Source organism: Pteronotus mesoamericanus, unplaced genomic scaffold, assembly GCF_021234165.1.
Source record: "Pteronotus mesoamericanus isolate MK-2021 breed Mesoamerican mustached bat unplaced genomic scaffold, CSHL_Meso_final contig_24, whole genome shotgun sequence".
Lineage (NCBI taxonomy): Eukaryota > Metazoa > Chordata > Mammalia > Chiroptera > Mormoopidae > Pteronotus > Pteronotus mesoamericanus.
Genome location: NW_026555100.1, coordinates 7,508,781 through 7,531,091, shown reverse-complemented (window position 1 = coordinate 7,531,091; position 22,311 = coordinate 7,508,781). Strand labels below are relative to the sequence as shown.

At 51.1% G+C, this 22,311-nt stretch overlaps 1 protein-coding gene across 2 annotated transcripts in view; it reads left to right on the top strand.

Annotated features, from left to right (window-relative positions):
- The first annotated feature begins 12,645 nt into the window (after positions 1-12,645).
- Positions 12,646-22,311, top strand: part of CDH23 (cadherin related 23) — a 363,213-nt gene continuing 353,547 nt past the window's right edge. For both annotated transcript variants that reach the window (XM_054572651.1, XM_054572650.1), the window contains exons 1-2: positions 12,646-12,712; positions 18,277-18,354. In XM_054572651.1, the coding sequence (XP_054428626.1) occupies positions 12,646-12,712; positions 18,277-18,354 (145 nt within the window). The remainder of the gene's footprint in view (positions 12,713-18,276; positions 18,355-22,311) is intronic.

Genomic DNA, 22,311 nt, shown 5'->3' with positions numbered 1-22,311 from the left:
AATGGTTGTATTGTATATGCTAAAGGGGATTTTCAAAAATAAATTACTACATGGAATAGTCTATTTAGGTCTCTTTCTGCTGTCCCGTTCCAGTTCTTGCATTAGATCAAGCAGCGGCAGGGGGCGGGGGAAGATCTTGAGAGATGGGCACTCTCATCTTCAAAGGGAACCCACTCTGCCAGAACCTCTCCCATTGGTCAGCACCTGGCTAGGGCTCTGGGTTCCCCCAACCCCCTATAACTTAAATTCATGGCGTGGGGAGACAGACAACCAACTGAAAGATTACTGTGCACATACAAAATGTGTTGAGAGCTATGGAAGGAGAGCACAGGGTACAATGAGAACAAAGTAAGGATGACCCACTGTAGTGACAGGTGATTAGGGAAGGCCTCCCTGCGGAGGGCACGGTTAAGCTGAGATATGTCAAATGGAGATTGTCTGTGCTGCCTGAGGGAACTGAACTGCGTGCGTGTGTGGAGGCTGGGCCGGTCGCATTCTGACTGGGCTGGCCCCCGCGCTTATCTGGGGGCCCCCTCTATGTTCGGCTTAGTACATTTTTTTTTTGAGTAGTAACAGAGATGAACAGAGTAGCCTTTTATTTTACTTTAGTTTTTGTATTAGTTTGAATTTATAGACAATGGCAAAATTTATGAAATGTAAAATTTACCATTTTCAGCATTTTAAGTGTACAGTTCAATGCCATTAAGCTCATTCGCAATGTTGTGCAACCATGACCACCACCCATTGCCAGCACTTTTTAACCTTCCCAAACCGAAGCTCTGTCCCCACTAAACACTGACACCCCATTCCCTCCTCCCTCCAGCACCTGCTAACCGCTGTTCTGCTTTCTCTGTCTATGAGTTTGACTACTCTAGGTAATTTATATAAATGGAACCTTATAGTAGTTGTCCTTTTGTGATTGGCTTCTTTCACATAGTGTAATGTCTTCAAGGTTCATTCATTTTGCAGCATGGGTAAAAATTTCACATTTTAAGGCTAAAATAGGCTCTATTGTAGGTATATACTATATTTCATTTACCCATTTATGCACTGGTGGACATTTGGGTTGCTTTTACTTTTTGGCTATTTTGAATAGTGCTCTTCTAAACGTTGATGTACAAAATGCCTGTTCAAGTCTGTTTTCTTATTTTTTAAGTTTATTTTATATATTTTAAATTTTTATTGATCTATTTTCTTATTGAATTTATTGGGGTGAAATAGGCTAATAAATTTACACAGGTCTCCGGTGTACCATTCTATAATATATCATCTGTATCTTGTATTGTGTGGTCACCTCCCCAAGTCCAGGCTCCTTCCATCGCCACTTATCTTCCCTTTACCCTCTTCCACCTCCCCCCACCTTCTCTTCCCTCCGGGATCACCATATTGTGGTCTGTGTCTGTGATCAAGCCTGTGGTTTCAGTTCCTTTGTGTATATACCAGAAGTGGAATTGCTGGATCACATGGAACTACATTTTTAGGAATCACTGTCCTGTTTCCTATAGTGGCTACACCATTTTATGTTCCCACGGGCAATGGACAAGGGTTTCAATTTTTCCACATCCTTGCCAACACTTGTTTTATGTTTTCCTTTTTTTTTTTAATACAAGCCATCCTAATGGGTGTGAAATGGTATTTCATTGTGATTTTGATTTGCATTTTTCTAATACCTAATGATGTTGAACATTATTTCATATGCTTTTTGGCCACTTGTATATCTTTGCAGAAAAGTCTATTCAAATCATTTGCCCATTTTTTAATTTAATTATTATTATTATTTTTTTGCTGTTAAGATTTAGGAGTTCTTTATATCCTTTATACATTAATTCCTTACCATATATGTGAATTTCAAATCTTTTCTATGGTTTGTTCTTTTTTACTCTGTTGATAATATTCTTTGGTGTACAAAACTTTTTTATTTTAATGAAGTACAATTTATCTATTTTAAAAAAGATGTTTTAAAATTTATTTTTAGAGAGAGGGGAAGGGAGGGAGAGAGAAAGGGAGGGAAACATTGATGTTTGATGTGTGAGAGATATGTCAGTCTGTTGCCTCTCACACGCTCCTGACTGGGGACCTGGCCCACAGCTCAGGCACGTGTCCTGACTGGGAATTGAACCGACAACCTTTTGGTTCACAGGCCGGCACTCAATCCACTGAGCCACACCAGCCAGAGCCAATTTATCTGTTTTTATTCGTGTGCTTTTTGTGTTTGTTATATCCAAGAAATTATTGCCAAATCCAATGTCATAGTTTCCCTCTATGTTTTCTTGTATGGTTATATAGCTTTCATAGTGTTAGCATCAGTCATTTATTGTCTCAATAAAGTTGCATTACAAACCACTACAATAATCATTTACTCTCATTCCTGTGCCTGTGGGTCAACTGGAGGGTTAGCAAATCTAGGCTAGGGGAACTGACCTTGATGCTGGGCCATACGTAGGTTCAGTGTGCTCACTCTGCCTGGGGCATGCTCTTCTCAGGTTGAAAGGTGGCGGCTCAAAATGCAAGCCCCCTGGGCACAGGGTATTCTTCTGCCAGTGCGAAGGCTGGCCTAAGCATCCATTGGTCAAAGCAAGTCATATGGCCAAGCCCAGCATAAAGTCCACCATGAGACCGCAGCATGGGTGTAGATGCCTATTCCTGTGCAGAATGAAGAGTTGGGACCAATAATTTGATCAACCACAGTGATGGCCAAGGTGTGGGAATGAACTCAGCAGGTTTGAGGCTGAGAGGGGGTAGTGCACCTGAAATAATGGTGATTCAAGGGGTAAGGACGAAACTGCCACTTACTGGATGCATGATAGATATTGGTTAACTGAATAAATCAAAATAACGTATCAATGGAGGCAGATTTACCAAGATGGGAAAGGCAAGAACCGGAATCTATTTGGAGAAGAACCTGAATCACTTCCAGATATGTCAAATGTTAGAGACATCCAAGAGGCGGTGTTAAGTGGGCAAATGGCTATAAGAGGTAAAGCAGACTTTGCTTGCAAGGAGCTGAGGGTCTTTGGGGGAAAGGATGGTGGGTGCACATCTAACTAACGCACACGGCTGGGAATCTAGGAAGGCTGGGGGGAGATGAGGATCCCACTTCCAGCAGGGACCCAGGATGGCTTCGTGGGAGGAGTGGCATTAGTGCTTTGCCTTAACGATGGATCCAGGTGGAGAGAGCAGGCCGGCCAAAGCACAGAGGGAGAACACGTGGTGCGGTGACTGGCAGGACCCCAGCAAGGGAACGATGCAAATTTCGGCAGTGTCCCACAGCGAGGCCAGGTGCTATTAGCTGTGACCTAGCTGGTGAGTCAGGGGGACGGGAGGAAGCTGGCCTTGATTAACTCCGTGCTCCTCCTTGCTCTGATAGGGCTGGCGGCTGAGGAATAGAAGCCTTTACCTGCCTTTCTTGGAACTTAAAAAAAGAGTGAGTGCTCAGTGCTGGCAAAGGTACAGGAAAACCAGCCCTTCCCTAATGCTTGACAGGAGCGCAACTTGATGCACCCTCTTTGCAGTTGGTCAGTGGCTAGAAAAACATGAAAATTTCCTCTTTCTAGATGTAGTCTTCCATATATGTAGACATAGTAATAAAAGATATCCATTGTGGCTTTATTCTTCACAGGAAAAGGTTAAAAACAACCTAAATGTCCATCAGCAGAGACTTGTTAAATAAATTATGGTCTCCCCATAGAGTAGAACACTCTGCAGTTGCTAAAAAGAACGAGGCTGCTCTGTATAGACTGAAGCAGAACAATCTTCAGGATATATTGTCACCTGAAAAAGCCAGGAGCAGGATAGAATAAATAACACTTGGATTTTTGTTAAAAGAGAGGGAGACTCCTATACGCTATATCCTTAGATTTACATTCAGTAGTTCAGGAATGATCCCTCATGGGTTGCCTCTGGGAAAGAAGTGGGCTTGTGTAGAAGGGAGACTCACTTCCTGTTGTACACCCTTTTGTGTAGTTATTTACCGTGTCCAGTATTACTTCTAAAAAAGAATAAGTTAAACTAGATCTTCAGCTTTTCTTTTTTTTAGTTGAGGGGTCTGAGAGACACCAGGCCCCATGTCGAGGCTGCTGGACCACTCTGACACCCTCCCGGGGTCTCAGGTTGTGCCCCTCCCAGCTCTGCCTTGCTTACCTGCCCACCCCCAGGCATCACTCAATGGGAGCTTGAGGGAGGGACCCAGAGGAGGTCATAAGAAGCGGATGGCCTCAAGGTAGTCTTTTTCCTCCTTCCAGGTAGGGTTCTTCTTAGTGACCTTCCATCACAGCAGCCCCTCCATCCAGCAGCCTGCACTGTGTGGGCTTTGAAGCGTGGCCATTGGTGGCTGACAGTGGCTTGTCCATTAGCGGCCCTAATGGTATCGTCTGCAGGTGCCTCCTTGCATGCATGAACCTCTCTGTGTGTAGTGGTGGTGAATAATCCCCAAATTGTATTTGATTTCTGCAGTGTATTTTTGTATTTCTATTCAAAGTTGAGTGCATCTGATTTTATGGGAATTTGTAATAGTTCAAACTAAATTGTGGCACCCTGCTGTGAAAATCTCTCACTCCCGAGGAACTGAGCCACTGCTCAGTTGTCCCCTCCTGCCCTTTCCCTCCCCTCCGGCTCTGTTCCTTCCTGCCCCTTGCCTGCTGGGATAGAAGGCACTGCCTGTCGCCAGGCAGAGTGTACCCTCTGCCCCCGCACCTCCCGATCGGGCTGCAGGGAGAGGTGGGACACGATGATTGTGAGGGTCCTGCCCCAGGAGTTGGGGCCAGAATGGGCTGCTTTCCCAGGAAAGGGGAGTGTGCGTTGCTCTGGAAGCAACAAGGAACACATTTTCCAGTCCCTGTCCAGGAAACCAGCCTGCAATGGGCTTCATCTTGGGTTTGGTCCAGAAACGTTTGGTCAAACCCCTACAGATCAGGAGGAGCTTTGCAAGGAACCTGCTTCTTCCAGCCTGGCCAAAGGAGGAGGCGCAGGAAGGAGGGGCCCTCCAAGGTCGGGCTGGAGGACCGCGCTAGGCACTGAGCATCTTGTGGACGCATCACCTGCAGGGGCTCACAGAGCCAGTTTGTATATGTAACCATTTGAGTACACACTCTTCTTTAATTAAAAAAAAATTTAAAACCTCACCCAAGAATATGTGCACTGATTTGAGAGAGAGAGGAAGGGAGAAAAAGAGAGAAACATTAATGTGAAAGAGAAAAAAAGAAAATCAATCAGTTTCCTCCCTTATGTACCCCAACCAGGGATTGAACCCTCACCCTAGGTACGTACCCTGACTGGGAATCAAACCCACGGCCTTTTGGTATATGAGACAATGCTCCAACCAACTCAGCTACCTGGTCAGGGCAACATCCTCTGTTCTTTTGAACTGCTGGTCCTTACTAGGGAAAGGAGCCCTCAGTGCAGGGCTGAGTTTTTTACCTGGGCCTCATCTCAAAGGCCTTGGTTCTAGCCCATTCGGTTGCTTGTGGGTCCCCACAGATGGAACACAGAGAAGTCCTCCTGGTGGTGGGCACAATCAGGCCTCCTGCTGCCAGTGTAGGAAGGAAGTGTGGCTGGGCTCACAGGGCAGAGAGGCAGGGCCTCCGGCCTGGGACCGACTGCCTGGGAGGGAGGGAGCTCTCCGTCCTTAGAAGGGTCTGAGTGAGAGCGCAGGGGTGCTGTTAGCCAGAGCGCCACTGAGGACCTTCCCAGTTCCTCCGGTGTTCAGACCTGGGACTGGAGGCTCCAGGGCGCTCAGCAAGGTATAGGAAGGAAATCAGCTGTGTGTCTGTTCACAGGCTGGCAATGTTTCAGTAGAGCAGGCATAAGCTAGGCTTCTGATTGTAAAAAAATATTGGGTGTTATAGAAAATTTGGAAAATACAGAAAATTGTAGAAGATAAAATCATCTATAACCTCAGCACTCAGATAAAATCAGTTTCATAGGAGAGTCTGGTGTGTGCATCTCCGCACCCCCTTCACACACGTGCATATCCATACGCGCGCCTCGTTTGCTCCCTGTGGATGTCCCACAGTTGAACCAGTCCCCTGTTGGGTGTCTGAGCTATTCCAGTGTCATAAATAATGCAGCAGTGAACATTTCTGAGGCTTAGTGTCCATGTACAGACATGATGACTTCTGCAGCCAACGTTCTGGAAGCAGAATTGATGGGCCACAAAGGAGTACATATTTCGAGGCTCTTCATATAATTTTCAAATATTGAGTTGACAGCCATACCACTCTGAATGCGCCTGATCTCGCCAAACATTGACTGATTCTCAGCTGAGTTGCCTCAACTTCAGGGTGCGGGAGCCTCAGGAATCTTGTCCTTCTGGTAGTTTTAAGTACCCCTTACATGCTGATGACTCCCACATTTACATCTCCAGCCCCACCTCAGGTCTGAACTCTAGTCGAGGGTACTTTGTTGGCAACGGCCACGGCAAAGTCACCATGTCCCAAACTGAACTGCTTGATCCTGCCCCTCAGCTAGTTCCACCCCCAGCCTTTTCCTGTCCTGGTTAATGGCAACTCCATTCTTCTACATGTTTGGGCCCAAATCCTCAGGCTTGGTTCTTTCTAGCAGAGCCATGTCTGTTTCAATAGAAAATTCTCGTATTTACCTTGAAACACACCCAGAATCTGCCAGATCTCGCACCCGATACCCAGGTGCCCTGGCTGCAGCCCCCAGCTGTCTCTGGCCCGCATCACTGCAGTAGCCTCCGCACCTGCTTCTGCCTTCGCCCCCTTCGGTGAGTCCTCAACACAGCAGCCAGAGAGCCGCTTTAAAACTTGATTCATTCATGTCCCTCTTGGCCGTCTGAAGACCGTGAGTCCCAGCGTACTCACACCCGTGGTTTACAGTGGCCGTCATGGGCCTGTTGTCTCTCTGGCCTCATTCCCTGCAACTCTCCCCACTGTGCTCCTCTCCTCTTTCCTTAGCACTTACCATTCTGAACACTCTGTGGAACCTGCTCACCTACACTGTCTGCGCTGGTCTTTCCCAGGCGCGTCAGCTCGCCCAAGGCAGGCTTTCAGTTTGTTTTCTGTCCTCCGGTGTCCAGTACAGTGCCTGGCACACAGCGCAATGTTTGGGCAGATGTGTGGGGTGTGGCCAGACCTGGCTCAGAAGCCTCTCCCTGAAGCTCACCAGCTCTCTGGGGTGTAAGTGGAGGCTTTGATTTGATTTGGGGGGTGATCCCCATGTGGGGCGACACCCTGGGTGCTGAAACTGTGCCACCTGCCAGAGCCTTCGCTGCCGGCCCGAAGCCCAGACCTGCCCGAGCAGCAGGTCTCTATGTGTTGATGACAGGAGAAGGTAAAGGCCAGTGTGACTAATGTTTCTGCCCTGACCCTGGGTAATTTTGTAGCCCACACCCGCCATGGACAGGGGGTTGTTGGCCTCTTGAGAAAGGCGCCGGAGGGGGGCATGGAGGATGAGGAGATGGGGACTGGGTCACAGCTGGTGCTGCGTGCATCGCCTTGTTGGTGCTGGGACCGGAGCCAATGCCCATGAGAGAGCAGCAGCCTGGAAGGGCAGACGAAACAGGAACCCACCTGCCACCGCAGCCTCCTGCCTTCTTCCCGGCACGTGTGGCTTGGCCTCCCTACCGGCCCCACCCCACAGGGGCTGTGAGGCTTGTTGGAATCCACAACCAGCTCCGCTCACTGGCCTCTAAGTGAAGGCAGGCTCCTTCCCAGGCTCTCCCTATCGAGCCCTTGGCCTTGGCCCCTGCCCTGGGGCAGATGTCTGGGCTCAGCAGGGGTTAGGACTAAGGCTGGTGACTGACGTTTGACAACCATTAGAGTGGTGTTCAAATCCAGACTTGACTGCTTACTAGCTGTGTGACCTTGGACAGACGACTTAACTTCTCTGAGTCCCAGAGTGCAGAGCACACTGTACATCACTGAGCCTGGTCTGTAATATGTGCTCAGTAAATGTTAGCATTATGTTTCCTTGAAATCTGTGCAGCTCACATCTCACCTGCTTTAGAAGGGTTTGGACTTCCCTCTTCTGATGGCCTGAGCTATGACAGTCTATATCAGTTACTTGACTCCTAGCACATGCTTCCAGCCATTTTCACGGGCCTGTACCCTCCAACAGTGCCTGGCACAGGGCTTGGCATGAAGAAGGACACTGCAGTTGGAAGCCTGAGGGCTTTGGGGCCTGGCTCTGTTTTCTTGGTAGTAGGTACATTTGAGCGATTCCTGGAAGGTCCCCTGTAAGAACGGGCTCTAAGCTGGGCCCTGAGAGATTTAGGGGTAGCTGGCTATGCCTCTGCTCACACCTCTGGGGCAGGTATTTGCCACTTTTTCCCAGGCCCAGGCAGGAAGTTCAGCACAGAAGGGTGCGTCTGTGTTTGCCGGTCCAGGGGGGACAGGTGAGGATCGGTGGGAGCTCAGGCCCCATCCTGAGGGTAGCGCGGCCTCCCACAGTGGACGAGGCCCTGCAGCGCTGCTGGGCAGGGAGTCGGATGACCAGGAGGCTGTGGCACAGGGCAGAGCAAGATCCGGCTCTCCCCAGGGGACACATGTCACTCTCTACATCGCCAGAGCCAAGGAAAACCAGCAGCCACAGGCAGCACCTATCAGAGTGCCCTGGCTGGAGGTGGGGGCCCGGGGTCCCCTTGCCACTGCCATTAGCCTCTGCTGTCTCTGGGCCTCGCTTTCCTCCCCAAAGCCAAAGTGGCCGGAGGAAGAACAAGATCTGGGACATCAGGGGAGACCCAGCAGCAAGATGGGCCCACCTTGGCCTGCCTATTTGGCCTCAGACCTTGAAGCTTGTGCCACCTTATCTTAGTGTCTGTGCCACCTTGTCCCAAGGTGAGGATGGAGAGTCATGATGGAGTTAAGGTTGTCCCCGCCTCTGGATGCTCTGGAGGTGGCCCCTGCCGATCCTGCACAGTTAGGACTACGTTTGGCTGCCCCTGAATGACAGATGGAGCGGGAGCCGGGGCGGGGGGCGCACTGAAGCAGTGTGATCACCTATGAAGGGGAAAGGAGACGAACGGACATTTAAGAAGAGAGGTTGAGGTTCCGGTGCGCCTGGCCAGCATCCCAGGAAAGAGATGCATTATGCACATGCGTGTGTTGTGTGTATGTGCTCACTTCTTCTATATGTACGTGCAGACATATATCCTGTGTATTGTGTTGGGTATGTGTATTGAGCTCCTTGAGGAAGGTGCTGTGCCTTGCCCTTTTATAGATTAGGAAACAGGGTGAAGGGTGGGTGGGGGGAGCAGAATGGTGTGATGGAAATAGTGTGGGGCTTGGTTCTAATCCCAGAGTGACCCCACTGAGTCTTAGTTTCCTCATCTGTAAAATGGGGACAACAGTATCTTTGTCATGGAAAGATTTTGGAAGATTAAATAAGAATGATGTTCTGTGACAATCCTTGGCTTGTGGGAATTTTCTAATAAGTTCCCTTCCTTCCTGCTTCCCCCCTCTTCCTTCCACCGCAAACTTCGTGCAATACCCAGCAGAATGGTGTACTCTCCCCAGCTATTCCTGGACAATATTCTTAGCAGATGTTGTTTAATCCTCATAACATCTGGTTTGGAAAGGCAGAAGGATGGAAAATCTTTTTCAGGACATTGACCCCGTATGAGATGTCAGACTGTCACTTAATTACTCTGTGCCTTGGTTTCTCCACTTGTAAATCAGGGCTAATGCTAGCAATGCTGGCTAGCTTCTTTGCAGGCTATAGTATAATGCAAGATAACAGATGGAAAGTAGTTTGCACATTTAGGAAAGGTGCCATGCTCAACCTCAGTAATAGTTAGAGAAATGCAAATTAAAGCCACGGCGCTGTACCATTTTTCATGCATTTTATTGGCAGACATTTAAAAGAGCCGTCACTTCCAGGTGAGCACAGAGGCCCTCCCATACCCTGCTGGAGCAAGTGGCAACTGCCACAACCTTTCCAGAAAGTAACATGGCGATGCCGAGTAGAAGTTTCCGTACCTGCTCTGTGTTGTATGTAATTAACCCTGTAATCCCACTGTTAGAGAACCAGCTCAAGAGCCACCAAAATCCCTGGGGACTACATTTATTGGGATGATCACTTCGTTAAGTTACATAGATGCCTGATCACTTGGCTGTATACCTGACACTAATATAATATTGTATGTCCACTTTAATTGAAAAATTAAAAAATATTAAAAAGTAAAAATAAATAAAAACAGAAGCCCCCTTCCAATGAAAAAGTTAGGAGAAAAAAGAGAGCCATCAAAGTCCCCACACAGTTATATGCAGAGGTTGCCTGCACTGTGGCGTTGCCTGGGGTGGCAGGAACCTGAAACATCCAAATGCCCAAGAGTAAATGTTTCCAATACGATATGTCGCACTATGAACTATTATTTAGCACTTAAAAAAGAGGAAGTAGATATAGCAGTGTTGACCTGGAGAGTTTTCTGTGAAATATTATGACATAAGAAAAGCAAGGTGCTTTTGTGCACGGTGACTACATTGTTCAGAAGCTGAGCGGCAGCCACCCTCCTCCAAACGTGTGTCTAATGTGAACCTGCTCGCCAGGGCGCAGAGAAAGGCCTGGGAGGAAGCATGCCAGGCCCAACCCGCCACTCGGGCTCTCAAGCCACTTGTGTTTGGCTCACAAAGATGGAATTATTTGCTAACATTTAAAAATTGAATTCATATAAAAAGCCAAATTCCAACTTTTCATTGAGAAAAATCAGAACCTCTGGCCATACGGGGCCCACATTCTCTCTTGGCTGAAACACACCAGCAGCTGTCACTTTTGGATGGAGCATGTGGCCTTGGAATGGACACCGTCCCCAACCACCCCATGTGTCTCCCTCATTTACAGCCCCTGCCTGGCCCCTGCAGGAACGGCAGGTTGCACCCTGGGATAGGCTGTTGACATTCAGAAACTCAAGGCTGGGCGGGAGTGCGAAGAGGTCACGAGGGCACTTGTCTTTATCCAAATGTATCTTAGACTCTTTCAATCTTCAAATGACTGCTTCATGTCTTGTAATCAGGAGAGTTTAAATACAATATTAGAAGAAAACAAAAGGGTGCCGCGGGCTAGTGCGTGCTGTGTGGGTCCGTGCCACCTGGTGGGGTCACTGCATTGTCCACTCGGGCACAGAGCTGAGAGAGAGAGACCACTCCAGGTATGGAATAAGGGATCTGAGCTCCTGGCCTTTTTGGAATCTTTTTTGCCTAGATCTTGCAGAGATGTGGAAGAAGCTTAAAAAAAAAAAATCCTTTCCTTTAACCTTGACTGGTGTGGCTCAGTTGGTTGAGTGCGGTCTGACAAAGTGAAAGGTCACTGATTCAATTCCTGCTCAAGGCACGTGCCTGGGTTGCGGGCCCTGTCCCTGGTTGGGGCAGCTAATCGATGTTTCTCTCACACACTGATGTTTCTCTCCCTCCCTTCCCCTCTCTCTAAAAATAAATAAATAAAATCTTTGAAAAAAAAAAATCCTTTCCTTCAGTTCTCTTTACGTCCCCATGTCTTTCCTGATCCCTTATTGGCGAGGGAGATGGCATGTCAACTTGGGTCCAGATGCTGAACCCCGACTCACTAGCTGGGGGTCTCTGAGCAATGGTTTAGTGACTCTCAGCCTTCAGACCAGGCCTGTGGACGAGGGAGGGTAATTCCACCCCGGCAAGGTGCCCAGTATGTGCTCGCTGCAGAATGCCGTGCGGGCCCTGGGTTAGGCCCTGCGGGGGGTACAGAGGTGCGTGGGCCAGGCCCTGGCACCAGCAGGCCTGACAGTCCACGGGGAGCACCAGCTGAGGAGCCCAGGCCCTTCCTGATGTCACTGCTGAGATCTGCCCCGGGGCCACTGCAGGGGTAAGAAGGATCCAGGGACCATGGCCCTGCTGTAATGGGGCCAGGAAGGCCCCAGCTGGGCTGGGAGGGGGCGGCCCGCCCTCCCCGCCACTCTTAGAGCTGGGATCTTGCCTTGCTGAGCTCCGGGGAGGTGGGCCCCAGATCTGTCTGGAGCTGAGCTCTGAGCCCCCAGAATTTCAGCTCCGACCTTCCACAGACTTGCTGTGGGGCCATGGGCAGGTCAGCTCCCCTCTCTGTGCCTTTTGGAACCCTGTAACTTGCTGTGCTCTTTCATAGTTAGTATTATGGGATACTGTGGTGGATATAAAAAAAGAAAAACAGGAAAAAGACTGCTTGTCAAGCACTTAGACTGGAGCGAGGCAGGGGTAGTGAGCCTGCCAAGCCCCCACTCTTAGTCCTCTGTCTTCCTGCTCAGAACCCGTCTTCTATTCCTGTCCCTAAACTAACCAGGCTCCATCACTCACCCGGGATGCTGCCCTGGAGGATGGAGGCAGGAGCTCCTCCTTCTACCCACTGAGCCCAGAATATGTCATGATCCTATACTTGTGCTGCTGCTGAACTTCACCCATGGCTGAGCAGCCAGCCCCCACAAGGACAAAGAGGGCATGTTGCCCCTACCCCCGGGCCAGTCACTCTCAGGCCGCTCTGTTATATCCAGGATTGGACAATGACAAAATCAATGATACGGACACTCTCCACCCCGCCCCTCCCCCCATGTGAGTTGATTCCCTCCTCTCCCTTCTCCCTGGAGCTGCAGGGGTGGGGAGGTGCTAGAGGGCCTTAAAGAACAGACCCCCCCATCCCCGCCCCGCAATAGGAGGATTCTCACTCTCCTTCTTTTTGTCCCCAGGAGCCATGAGGTGCCACGTTGCCACCAGCTGCCACGTGGTCTGGCTTTTTGTGTTGATCTCTGGATGCTGGGGTAAGTTTAATTCTTTTTTTCCCCACAGCCAGCATGGGAGGCCAGGCTGGAGGGTGGTGGATGGGTCGGCTGTTGGGGTGCTCTGGGATAGGAATTGGGAGGGGGCTGCTCTGGGACTCTGGAACTCCTGCTTTGCTCTGTGATGGGTACTCCCTTCCCTGTCTAGGCCTGGGTTGCTTCTGCAGCGCTCCCAGGGCTGAAAGTACCCATCCCCAGGGTCTGGGACACTGGAGGGGGTGGGAGGAGCCTGAGAAATACTTGAGCTCTAAGGGAAGGAGGCATCCTTCGTGGATGCAGGACTGGCCACAATCCTGCTCAGTTTTCCAGCTGTCTTTTGAGTACCTACTGTGTGTGTCTCCAGTGCCCAGCTCTGGGGGTGTGGAAGAAATGACTCATTCTCAAGCTTAGAGCCTAGTGGGTGAGAAAGACATAGCTAGGATTTACTCTGATGCAGGGTGAAGAGAGTGGTTGGTAATAAAGGACTTACGTGGCTCCAGAGAAGCCCATCAGAAGGAAAGATTAATGGGACCTGCGGGATAGGAGACACCCAGCCGAAGGGAGACATTCAATCTAGGCTTTAAAGACTGAGTGGTGGTTTTAAAATAGGGGATTGGGGAAGTAGGGACTCCTGCAGGAGCCTGAGCAAAGGTGTGGACATGAGGGGCCTTTTCTCTCTGTAGGGAGGACCAGCCTTCCTTCTCCTGGGCCTTATGGCAGCCAGGTCAGGGCCAGCTCTAGTGCCCACTGAGGAGGCCAGGAAAGGCCTGGGCATATGCCTCTCCTGGATCACAGGACTGAACAGCTCCAGTCTGACCTGAAGGAAGTCCAGAGCAGCAGGCACAGCTGGCGGCATGCCCCTGGTGGCCAGGGTGTCCCTGGGGAGGAGCTCTGGGCACGGTGTGCCTGGTGACAGGCAGACACATTCCTGAGGGAGGCTAGCTACTTCTCCCGCTTCAGGGAGCCGAGAGCCTCTGCAGGAAGCCACAGCCTCAAGCTCCTTGGAGTGATGCTGGTATCCTGCTGCCTGGACGTCCCTTGACGGTCCCCTCCCCCAGCCTCCATGCTTGGGAGGATCTCTATTGGAACGCTCCTGTGACGGGGGGCTCACTCCCTCTCAGACAGCCCAGGATCACGGCACAGCAACACCCTCAGGCAGAGCCAGAAGAGGTCTCAGACCCTCCCTCAACTCCCAGCCCACTTTACAGAGGGGAAACTGATGCCATGAGAAGCAGCTGGCTCGAGGTCATTCAAAACAGGGCTCAGCTGGGCCTCGGTTCAGGTCTCTGATCCTCCACAGGGCTTTTTTTTTTTTTATCCTTGCCCAAGGATATATTTTGTTTTGTTTTGTTTATGGGGGGGGGGTGGAGAAAGAGAGAGAGAGAGAGAGAGAGAGAGAGAGAGAGATGCAAGAGAAACATTGATTGGTTGCCTCCCACACGTGCCCTGACTGGGGACTGAACCCACTCTTTGGTGTATGAGGCAGCGCTCCAACCAACTGAGCCACCTGGCCAGAGCCATGCGCTTTTGTCAAGATGCACATCCCCTGCCTACGTCCCCCAGGGAAGGCCTTCCTGGGGGGCACCTGAGACCAGCTCTGACCCTCTGGGTTAGCTGGGCGGTGGCTGTCGGGACACTTTCCTCAGCCTCCTCCAGATCCTGTGATCTTGGACACTCATGCCCGCTACCCCCCAAAAGAAACGTAAATATAAAAAATGTGTGTGTGTGTGTGTGTGTAAACAGGTGCTGCGTGCCCAGCTGCCTTCCTCAGCGGAGGTGGCGGTGTCCCCTTGAGAACTCCAGATGCATCCAAAGCGGGCACGAGGGAGCAGCACAGAGCAGGACTCCTGGGTTCCCACCCCGCTTCTCCCAGAAACTCCCTTGGGCAAGTTTCTTGGCTTCTCATGCGCTTCCACTTCCTTTTCTGCAAAATAGGAAGGACAATAGGCCTTTGCTCCTTGGTTGTCACAATGATCAGATGAGTAAATAGATACATCAAGCAGTTAGAGTAACGCCTGGCACATACTACGTGCTAAATAAGTGTTAGCTCTGTTATTATCAGTTGTATCTGTCTCTGAAGGAGGAAAAATGGGACACAGAAAGCAGAAGTTAAGTTAGTTGCCTGAGGCCACTCAGCAATTCTGTAGCGAAACCAGCCTGCCCTGCTTGTGTATGTGACAGTCTCTCTCCCCCTCCCGTTGGTGGGCACAGACCCTCTTCCTGGTCCCCGTCTGAAACAGCCAGTGTTGGCCCGTTTGGCACAGTGGGGCCATGGGTGGCCTCAGGGACCGAAGGGCACCATCTTCCTACTGTGTCCTTCTCACACCTGCCCCCAACCCCTAGCACTTGCCTTGTCCCCCAGACCACACCACGCTGCCTCTTTCCTTTGCTCGCCGCTGACCCATGGCCCCTGCTGGTTTCTTCTCCCATCCCTGGCCGTCAGAGATGGGTCAGGCTCGGAGACAAATGCCCCCTAGTTTTCAAACCGCCTTGTCAGCCATTCACTTTCCTCCCCTTCTCTCCTCTGGCCTCAGTGTGCTCCCAGGCGCTTCTTATTCTTCATCCGTGGGTGTGTGGGTGAGCGGAGAGGAACGGGCCTGCCTTGCCCCACCCTTGTCTGGCCGGCCCTGAGCGTCCTGCTGGGCCCCGGAGGCAGTCCCCAGGCGCTGGGTGTGAGGCGCCTGACGTGGGGCTGCCCCACTGCTCACCTGACATCCGCACATGTGTCCGCTCCCGTTCCCACTTCACTGGAAGCCTCCGCGCTCCCGAGGCCGTGGTTTTGCTCCTGGAGGACGCAGCCTTCCTGTCTTAAGGGTGGTTTTTAAAAGAGCAAGTGACCTGTCAGCATGCCCCTGTCCTCCCCCCACCCCGTCAGCCCGCTCCCAGTCCCCAGGTACCACACTGGCCGCGCGAGGCCTCCCACCAGGCCTGCGAGGGTGGCAGGCCTGTTCCAAGAACACAGTCCTGCTTGGTATGTGGCAGGCGATGCATGTCCCCTACATTCTGCCCAGCTGCCCGTGCCGAGCTCTCTGCAGCTGATTATTGGCAGGCCCTGTAAAATAAAATTTAAAAATGAAGGATGCTGCTGTGGGCAGTTTTTTCTTTTCACGTTTTCCTCCCCCACGAGCCCAAACCTGCCACTGAATTCTCTGGGCACCCCTGAGCCTTCTACCTTTGCTCAGTCCGAGGCCCCTGGCAGGGATCAAAAGCATTCTCTGGTTGAGCAGGCAGTCCCGTTATTAATACCAATATTAATAATAGCTACCAATTTATCCCGTACTTGGTGTGTGCCAGGCATGGCGCTAAGCGCTTTATGTATGTAATCTCATTTAATCCTCAGGACAGCCATGCTGTAAGTCCTATTATTATCACTTTTACACATGAGTAAACTGAGGCATGGGAAAGAGGCACAGGAAGGTAGGTTCCAAACAAAAGCAAGGCCCTTAACCGCCGGCCTCTTTCCGAGGCTATGGCATGTGAGAGGGCCAGCGAGTTCCTGATATGAGAGGGTGGATGGGGTGTGTGTGGATGCACAGGCATAGGTGAGGTGGTCAGGGAGGGCTTCCCAGAAGAAGGGACATCTGAGATGAAACTTGAAGGATGAATAGGAAGTTACCACATGAAGGCAGAAGGACCAGTAGTCCTGGCCAGTAAGTGAGAGGCCAGAATGTTCGAGGAACCAGAAATGGCTGGTTGAGCAGACTGTGGAGAGGAGGAAAAGGTGCCACTAGTTCTGCCCGGTCCCCACTAGGAGGCATCTCAGGCAGGAGGTGGAAGTTTCCCCCTTGATCCCAGCCTTTTGTGACTCGGTCTTCGTGTTCCTGAGCCTGGCCCAAGCTCTGAGGGAGCCTCAGGTTAACGGGGGCAAGGGAAGAAAGGCCTGCACCCCTGCCTACATTCAGGGCCCCGGATGCCCCTCGGCAGGCCCTGCACGGTGCGTGCTGCGCAATGTCGGCCTCGTGCAAGAAGGAGCAGCTCCGCCCGGTGGGCGGAGGCCGAGGGGAGGAGCCCTCACCTGTCTCCTGCGTGTTTTCCAACCCCAGCCACCAGTTCCTGGACACCAGCTGACACTAAGAACCTGAAGTTAGTATGGATTCTGCAGGTTTAAGGGTTTAGGCCCCTGTTTCAGAGGCCTGTCTCAAGTCCCAGGCCACCTGTACGTTTGATCAACTGGCTATAAATTGCGGGTTCCCACAACCCTCCCTCAGGTTCAACGATCTAGACCAGCTCACAGAACTCAGGGAGACACTTTACTCACGTTATAGGCTTAATATAAAGGGTACAACTCAGGAACCCCAGATGGAAGAGAGGCAGAGGACAAGGTATGGGGTTAGGGTGGCTTCAGCGCTGCCGTGTTCTCTCCAGGTGCCCCACCCTCTGGGCGCGTGCACCCGGTCTTTCAGATGACCAGCCCCATCCTGAGGCCGTCTAGAGGCTCCACCCTCAGTCACCTCATTGGCATAATCTCAGGTGTGGTCGAAAGGGATTCCTTATGCCTAACAAAAGACATTCCTATCACCCCAGAAACGGGGGACAAACACCAAATATATTTCTTATCTTGCCACACTTTGAAAGGCCATTGGGAGGGGGCTCAGGGGACAGGTGAAGCAAGCCTCACGGGGTTTTTGTATGGGGGACTTGTGGGTGGGGGGCTCTTTGTAGATGTGAAATTTCCCAGCCCAATGCAGGTATCACCCTGACCCCTTCCCGTACCAGCTCCCACTCTGAGGTGTCGTAGAGTGGGACAGGCTTACCTGCCCAGAGACCTCATTTGGCCTGCCACATACTAACTGTGTGACCCTGGACAGGTGCTTACTTATCTCCTCTAAGTCTCATTTCCCTCAAGAGTAAAATGGGGCCATGGTAGCACCTGCTATACTGTGAGGCTTGATGGAGATGATATTAGTGGCTGGTGCAGAGAAAGGGTCCATCGATGGCAGCCACTACTCCTACTACTAGTACTATTATTATTATTATTATTTTATTATTATTATTATTATTTACAGGGGACTTTTTGGTGCCAGGCCCTTTCCTGTCACCAGGGTTGTGGCCATCAGCAGGGCAGCCAGCCGTTGTCCTTGCCACGTGCGCATTCTGCCTGGAGCTGGGAAAATACCATGTGAATTAAGTGTGTGATTTAAAATTTTCTAGGAGCAACATTAGAAAAGAGATAGGTGAAATTCATTTTAATAATATGTTTTACTTAACCCAGGATATCCACAATATTATCAATCCAACATGTGACCAATATAAAAGATGAATGAGGTGTTTTACACCCACTTTTCCTTACAAAGTCTTTGAAATCCTGTGTGTATTTTACCCTTAAACACATCTCAGTGTGGACCAGGGCTCAATAGCCACATGTGGCTGGTGGCCTCGCTGACCACACGACCTGACGGCCATCTGCCTGTCTACTGGCATCACCCCGCCTGCCCTGAGGAGGGTGGCCATGGCACTGGACACAGATTCAGTGCCCACTGCAGCCCCCACAGCTCTGTGTCTCCGTGGGGGGCGCATGAAGCTGGCAGAAGGGTATTTGGCTGACACTCTTGTCCTCTGCCTTCCAGGCCAGGTGAACCGGCTGCCCTTCTTTATCAACCACTTCTTTGACACATACCTGCTGATCAGCGAGGACACACCTGTGGGTGAGTTGGCACAGGGCTGGTGGGCATGCAGGGTCGCGTGGGGTGGGTTCCTTTCCCACAAGCGAAGGTGATCTTAGAGAATGAGACCATGTTCCATCTGGTATTGAAACCTTTTCCATGGCGTCCCTGATGGGTGTTTATGTGGCTTCTGCTGGGTTAGCTCCAGGGATGGGGCACTCAGTACTTCCGATGGTAGCTCCTTCAAACAGAGGGGAATACGAAGCGAAAAAGAACTTATCGCATTGAGCCTGAGTTACTGGCTTTCACTTCTGCACCAGTTTTGTCCTACAGAGTGATTTTTATGCCTCTTCCTTGGGAAAATTTGAAGAAGTCTTTGTTTAGAAGTCTTAGACTTTGTTTTATAGGCTTTTACACTTTTCTGTGATTACTGCATTTTCTTCATTGAGTATGCCTGTTTTTGTCATTAGAAAAAAATGAACGATTTCGGAGGTGATCATGAGCATCCTGGTGTCGCCTCTCACCCTCTAGCTTGTCACCTCATCCCCCAGGCCTGTCCTAATGAGGCCTCTCCTGAGGACCTAGCTCCTACGCCTGTAGCTGGAGGTCTGCGTGCATAGTCCCACAGCCTTAGGTCAGCTCAAGGGACCCAGAAGTCTCTTGAACGGAGGTGAATTGAATGAACTGGTCTTGCAGCTGTGTTCATGGCAAGGCACTCTTTCCTGTGAGCATGTATGCAAACAGCAGTGCCTGGAAAGCTCCGCCCACCCCCACACACCCTCTCCTCTGTCCTCTCGTTCTCATAGGTGCCATTGTAGGGAAAGGGCCCGTAATCTGGGGTTCCATAGACGCCGGTCTGCCTGCTGCATGGGCGTGAGGGCCAGGCTGCGTGCCAGATGCTGCATGCTTCGGGGGTCAGTGTGATCTTTCTGGCGCATCATCTGTACTTGGAAATGAAGCAGATGGCTTGGAGCGGGGAGGGGTGTTAAGGTATTTTCCTTAAATAGGTGATTTAAAACACTCTTTTATATAAAACCAAACATAGGGGCATGTTAGAGTAGATACAAAATCCTTCAAAGAAAGCCTCTGCTTGAAGAGAGGAGGCTGGGGCGGGCCCCAGACTCCCCTGCTGCCTGTGAGCACATGCGTGCAGCCCTTGAAGAGGTCTTTCCTGCCGCTGTCTCTGATGGAAGCTTCTTTGGTGGGGGACTAGGGTTTGGGGATCTGACTGTTTGAAGGGCCATCTAGGAAAGTGGTTGCCTGCCACTCTGCAATGTTCTTCCAGAGGCTTTGCTCACCTTCTGGGGTGTGGAGAAGGTACCTGCAAACCTCCTGGGGGCCCTGCTGCGCTGTTGCCTCTCCTCTGGGTTGGGCTGGGGGATGTGTTGTGGGCCCCTGGATCCATCTGTGCCTCCACCCACACTCAGACCTGGCACAGAGCCCGTAGAGGAGGCACCCAGCGCACGTATATACATAACCTAATAAATGTTGGCAGCATTCGTCACTGCTAGGGGTCTCCTTTTTTTTTGGTTCATTCATCAGTTGATCAGATAGGTGGAGTGCCTGCTCTGGGCCAGGCTTGGGTGCTGTGAACCCAGAAAGGAATGAACAGAGGAATAAAAAAAATCGATGTTGTGGGAATAGGGGCTGAGCTGGATGTCTGGTTAGGGCCCGGGGGCGGGGGGGAATCGAAGGAGGAGAGTCATCTCTCTGGGGGTACGCCAGAGGCAGGGGGCTGCAGAAGAGGCTTTTGGGAGGTGGTGACAGCTGAGCTGAGTTCTGAACGAATCCCTTCCGTTTCCTTCACATGTTATTTCCTATGGCCGGTTTTCTTAAGTGTCTGTTTTAACTTCATCCTCCTGGAGAGCCATTTGTTGTGGGGGGAATATACTTGGGACAGGTAAGACACTGAGGCAGAGCTGTGGCCACCCACTAACTGACCAGGGCTGCTGGCCAGAGGAGGCGAAGGCCCGTCTCGGGAGAGCAGTGTCGGCTTTATCACCTCATCTGTGACACCGCTCTGCCGTGCCAGGCCTGAGTGCGGGGTCCTCAGAGGCCTGTGGTGTAGGGAAGGTGATGGGTGGAGTGGGGTGGCTGTCGCTTGGCCAGAGCTAACAGTGACAGGTGTGGAGCTGGAAGTTCCCCAGTGAGCCCACCAGCAGGCGCTGACCTAGCTTCCTTTGGCTCTGGCTTTTGATCATCTCCTGCCAATGCCATCGCTGATCGGCCTGCAGGAGCAACTCCCGGGACTCAGCCCCATTAAGGCTACGCTGGGCAATCACAGCGGTGGAGTCCGCCTGCGCAGTGGGGGTTGTTCTAGGGGACAGGGAGAGTGAGAGGACTCAGTGAGCTGGAAGACAGCTCTGCTCATCTCTCTGGGCAGGCGGCGGGTCCAGAGCTGGCCCAGCCCCCCACCCCTCAACCTCCTCCCATCCTTTTACATCAGGAGAGGCCAGCGCAGCTCTGGTCTGAAAGTCATGAGCCCAGTTTCTGTTCCTTCCTGTGTGACCTTGGGCACAGCACTGCCCCTCTCTGGGCCTCTGTCTTCCCATCTCACCATTGAGAGGGCATCGAAAAGATGGGCCCCCATGGTCTTTGTCTTGAGCAGCCTGGCTGACCCCAAATGTCGCCAAGTCCTTGGAAGAGACAGGGCTAGAGGCCTCCACCGAGTGCTGTAACCTACACGAAGGGCCCTGGGTCATTCAGAGGGAGGATGTGGACTCACGTGAATGTGGCAGGGGCAGGCCTCTGACCAGCAGTGGCCAGGGTGATGGTAAAGGTTGAAACAGCTCATCCAAGGGACTGGCCCTTTGCCTGCCATGTGGAATGGGGTGCCCTAGAGAGATGACTTGGAGATGGGGCCCTCACTAACCCTTTGCTTTCTAGCTCTCAGTGTTACAATCTGCAAAATAAAGATGAGGTAGCCCCAACTCTGTTTTGTTGGGGTATTTATATAGGATACTGTTAACTCCAAAGCCTAAACACCTGGAATGTCTTGTCATTACTGAAAGAACAGGCTCTGTGTGGCCAGGACGGGCTGGATGGGCTGTCCTGTCAGCCACAGGCTTGCAGGGGGGACAGAGAAGGCCATGGATGAGCTGGATCCAGTGGGTGGTCAATACTAATGGCCAGAGGCATAGGCCAAGCCAGCTGGAAAAATGTCAGCCCCGGCAGGTAGAGGCCAGTGCTGTGGGCTGACCAGCCTCCCAGCTCTGGGGCCGGTTATCTCCTTCTGCTTGGGCACCCAGTGATGGGGAGTCATCACCTTACAAGGCAGCTTCATCTCTGTGCCGTGGGATAGTTCTGGGAATGGAAAATTCTTCCTAATATACATGTATATTTTAAAGATTTTATTTATTTTTAGAGAGAGGGAGAAAGAGAGGGAGAGACACATCAATGCAAGAGAGAAATATCGAACGGTTTCCTCTCATAGGCACCCCGACCAGGGACTGAACCTGCAACCCAGGCATGTGCCCTGACCCAGAATCGAACTGGCAGCCTTTTGCTTTGTGGGACAATGCCCAACCACCTGGGCCACCCCGTTCAGGGCTCTTCCTAATATTAATATGAAATATTTCCCTGGTACTCCTACCTGTTGATCACTGGAGCCTTATACAATAATAATAATAATAATAATAATAATAATAATGGAACATATGATATACAATATAAATGTATAATACATATTATTATAATGATGTTTATTGAGTGCTCAAGACAGTGTCCTAAGTGTTTTAATTATTTCATTTTTAAGATTTCTTTTAAGAATTGGAGGTGGAGTTTGGCTACAGCAATCAGTATGTAGTTTCTGTGAACGTGCTCTCCTGGGTTAAAGAACAGGACATGCATCCACCCCTAACCCTCCGAGCCTTTCCATTTTTAATGCCTTTGCCTCACTTCCTGACAGTGGGCCAGTGGCCCTGTGCCCAGGAGTGAAGTGGAAGGGCACAGCGCGGCCACCTGAAACCCCTTGCAGAGGCTGCGTGTTCTCTTACTATC